This window comes from Sinocyclocheilus rhinocerous, unplaced genomic scaffold (assembly GCF_001515625.1).
Source record: "Sinocyclocheilus rhinocerous isolate Xijiao unplaced genomic scaffold, SAMN03320098_v1.1 scaffold3916, whole genome shotgun sequence".
NCBI classification, from domain to species: domain Eukaryota; kingdom Metazoa; phylum Chordata; class Actinopteri; order Cypriniformes; family Cyprinidae; genus Sinocyclocheilus; species Sinocyclocheilus rhinocerous.
In genome coordinates this window covers 222,841-228,199 of record NW_015643503.1, presented here as the reverse complement: position 1 = coordinate 228,199, position 5,359 = coordinate 222,841, and the positions used below count along the sequence as shown (strand labels likewise).

At 44.7% G+C, this 5,359-nt stretch overlaps 1 protein-coding gene across 1 annotated transcript in view; it reads right to left on the bottom strand.

The window, feature by feature from the left end:
* LOC107757316 (mitogen-activated protein kinase kinase kinase kinase 5-like) overlaps positions 1–5,359 on the bottom strand; it is a 28,918-nt gene that overhangs the window by 15,822 nt on the left and 7,737 nt on the right. The window contains exons 2-3 of the mRNA XM_016574756.1: positions 1,454–1,511; positions 1,291–1,381 (exon numbers count right to left, since the gene is read on the bottom strand). Coding sequence (XP_016430242.1) covers positions 1,291–1,381; positions 1,454–1,511 — 149 coding nt within the window. The remainder of the gene's footprint in view (positions 1–1,290; positions 1,382–1,453; positions 1,512–5,359) is intronic.

The following is a 5,359-nucleotide window of genomic DNA, read 5'->3' as shown; positions in this document are numbered from 1 at the left end:
GCACACACACACACACACACACACACACACACAGTCGCACACGCACACACAGACACACACACAGACACGCACACACAGACACGCGCACGCGCACACGCACAGACACAGACACGCACACGCACAGACACGCACACACAGACACGCACACGCGCACGCGCACACGCACAGACACAGACACGCACGCGCACAGACACAGACACGCACGCGCACAGACACAGACACGCACGCGCACAGACACAGACACGCACGCGCACAGACACAGACACGCACGCGCACAGACACAGACACGCACGCGCACAGACACAGACACGCACGCGCACAGACACAGACACGCACAGACACAGACACGCACACGCACACGCGCACACAGACACGCACACGCGCACACAGACACACACACACACAAACGCAGACGCACACACGCACACGCACACAGACACACACGTTTACTCTTATATTCACATCCATTTATCTGTTGACTGTGAGTTTTTCAAGAGTTCTCAAGCTCTCATTGTTTTTCTAGATATGAGAATCATCCGAGTTTGATTCTGATTTCAGTGACAAACAATGAGAGCTGATGCTGAACAACACTACATTCATGTATTAAAAGAGTTTGAGTTAGTAAAAACAGCAGCTGCATATTTCCCAGTTTACGAGACCCAACCGGATAGTAATCAAAATAAATGTGAACTACATGACGCCACATACACACGCATGTTACAGCAACAGATTCCCCTCAATGTTTTAGTCAAACGAAGATGACCAAAGATGAGCAACACTGGGTTTGTGATTTCCCAGCGTGTATGAGATATGATGCGGTTACTGGAATAGCATTATTGTTTTGCTGCTTGCTGACTCTATTTCAGCTTTTCTTGCGGTTTTGTAAATGTATTGTGTTCTGTTTGATTATCACAATTCTTGAGGATTTAAACTTATTCAGTAATGTTTTATATATTATGTCCAATCAAAACTAAGTTCAGACCAGAGTAATTCTGTCCACCCTATTAAACATTTTTAAAGGATAATTTCATAATTTAAGCATTAAAATACTAATAATTCAGTGTAAAAAAATATATATTGTGGAGTTTTATTAATGTTTTACTTTTTTTTTTAAATACAAAAATAATAACTAACCAATTGTTACTAATTGGAAAATTTATTTTATTAGCAGTACTAATTTACTGGCTGAATGAGATATTTTGTATCTAGTGAATGAACAAATTCAAAAGTGTTACTGAAACATCATCATGTTGTATCTTCTGCTGTTTCCAGTGAGGCTTGCTCTCTCACCTGATGTAACTGCCGTGATACGCCACGATGTTCCTGTGTTTGCAGCTCTTCACCATCACGATCTCTTGCTGGATGACAGAGAAGTCATCTTCTGTGAAAGACAGACGGTCTGTGAGCAGCGCATCATCTACAGACAGGTCAGTATGTCAGACTCAGCTCTTACCAGGCTCCATTTTAATGATTTTAATGGCTGCGAATTCCCCATTCTGTTTACTGCGAGCCTGAAAACACACACAAACATCATCATGATGCATTACTGTCATTAATGCGGTTTAAGAATCATAGACTGAGAGATGTCTTCCCTTTCAATGCAAACTCTACAGACTGACATTTCACAATTTTGACTCATAATTTCAATGGCAAGCTAATTTTCTTGATAAGGTTAACCTCAAATTTGAATGTTTATTTGAATTGAAACCATAAAAATGTTGCAAACCATAACAACATAGTTAATGGGCATTTAATATACTCCTTGACAATATGCTATTGGAGATCAAATATTGAAAATATTGTGTTCAAATGTCCACCACAGAAGGAAATGACATCACATGGCTTTGTGATAAATCATTTCTGAAGCGGTGTTTGGTTTGTGACATAGTTGACAGAATTTTTGCACACATGAGTAAAATGAAATATTTTCTTATTTTGAAATAATTTAAACTCGATCTATTTTTTTTCTAAAATATTTAGATATATAAATAATCTTGATTTTAACATGTTTATTCGTTATTTTTTATCAATTTAAAAAGCAGACATCACAAAAACTGTAATTTAAGGGACATAAAGACAATTTCATGCAAACTGAGAAACAGTGCATAAAATATAGTATCTGTGAGATAGTACTATATATCTTAATGAATAAAATATGCTATTTGTGCTAGAAAAAAAAAATATATAATTATCATCAATGGACATGAAATGTACCCTAAATTATATATATATATATGAAATTTTCAGGAACAAAAGGCCTGAGAAAGACTGTAAAATGTCTAGTCCGCAGCACCAAAATAAACTCAGCCCACAACTGAGGCATATTCACACTAAACACAAACACAGGACTGTACTGTACGACTATAAACACACTGGAGGAAAAACACACGCCTGACTCGAAGAGTGGAAAGTTGTTCAGAGATTCACACGCTCGCTCACACACACACACACACACACAGACACACACAGACACACACACAGACACACACAGACACACACACAGACACACACAGACACACACACAGACACACACAGACACACACACAGACACACACAGACACACACACAGACACACACAGACACACACACAGACACACACAGACACACACACAGACACACACAGACACACACACAGACACACACAGACACACACACAGACACACACAGACACACACACAGACACACACAGACACACACACAGACACACACAGACACACACACAGACACACACAGACACACACACAGACACACACAGACACACACACAGACACACACAGACACACACACAGACACACACAGACACACACACAGACACACACAGACACACACACAGACACACACAGACACACACACAGACACACACAGACACACACACAGACACACACAGACACACACACAGACACACACAGACACACACACAGACACACACAGACACACACACAGACACACACAGACACACACACAGACACACACAGACACACACACAGACACACACAGACACACACACAGACACACACAGACACACACACAGACACACACAGACACACACACAGACACACACAGACACACACACAGACACACACAGACACACACACAGACACACACAGACACACACACAGACACACACAGACACACACACAGACACACACAGACACACACACAGACACACACAGACACACACACAGACACACACAGACACACACACAGACACACACAGACACACACACAGACACACACAGACACACACACAGACACACACAGACACACACACAGACACACACAGACACACACACAGACACACACAGACACACACACAGACACACACAGACACACACACAGACACACACAGACACACACACAGACACACACAGACACACACACAGACACACACAGACACACACACAGACACACACAGACACACACACAGACACACACAGACACACACACAGACACACACAGACACACACACAGACACACACAGACACACACACAGACACACACAGACACACACACAGACACACACAGACACACACACAGACACACACAGACACACACACAGACACACACAGACACACACACAGACACACACAGACACACACACAGACACACACAGACACACACACAGACACACACAGACACACACACAGACACACACAGACACACACACAGACACACACAGACACACACACAGACACACACAGACACACACACAGACACACACAGACACACACACAGACACACACAGACACACACACAGACACACACAGACACACACACAGACACACACAGACACACACACAGACACACACAGACACACACACAGACACACACAGACACACACACAGACACACACAGACACACACACAGACACACACAGACACACACACAGACACACACAGACACACACACAGACACACACAGACACACACACAGACACACACAGACACACACACAGACACACACAGACACACACACAGACACACACAGACACACACACAGACACACACAGACACACACACAGACACACACAGACACACACACAGACACACACAGACACACACACAGACACACACAGACACACACACAGACACACACAGACACACACACAGACACACACAGACACACACACAGACACACACAGACACACACACAGACACACACAGACACACACACAGACACACACAGACACACACACAGACACACACAGACACACACACAGACACACACAGACACACACACAGACACACACAGACACACACACAGACACACACAGACACACACACAGACACACACAGACACACACACAGACACACACAGACACACACACAGACACACACAGACACACACACAGACACACACAGACACACACACAGACACACACAGACACACACACAGACACACACAGACACACACACAGACACACACAGACACACACACAGACACACACAGACACACACACAGACACACACAGACACACACACAGACACACACAGACACACACACAGACACACACAGACACACACACAGACACACACAGACACACACACAGACACACACAGACACACACACAGACACACACAGACACACACACAGACACACACAGACACACACACAGACACACACAGACACACACACAGACACACACAGACACACACACAGACACACACAGACACACACACAGACACACACAGACACACACACAGACACACACAGACACACACACAGACACACACAGACACACACACAGACACACACAGACACACACACAGACACACACAGACACACACACAGACACACACAGACACACACACAGACACACACAGACACACACACAGACACACACAGACACACACACAGACACACACAGACACACACACAGACACACACAGACACACACACAGACACACACAGACACACACACAGACACACACAGACACACACACAGACACACACAGACACACACACAGACACACACAGACACACACACAGACACACACAGACACACACACAGACACACACAGACACACACACAGACACACACAGACACACACACAGACACACACAGACACACACACAGACACACACAGACACACACACAGACACACACAGACACACACACAGACACACACAGACACACACACAGACACACACAGACACACACACAGACACACACAGACACACACACAGACACACACAGACACACACACAGACACACACAGACACACACACAGACACACACAGACACACACACAGACACACACAGACACACACACAGACACACACAGACACACACACAGACACACACAGACACACACACAGACACACACAGACACACACACAGACACACACAGACACACAC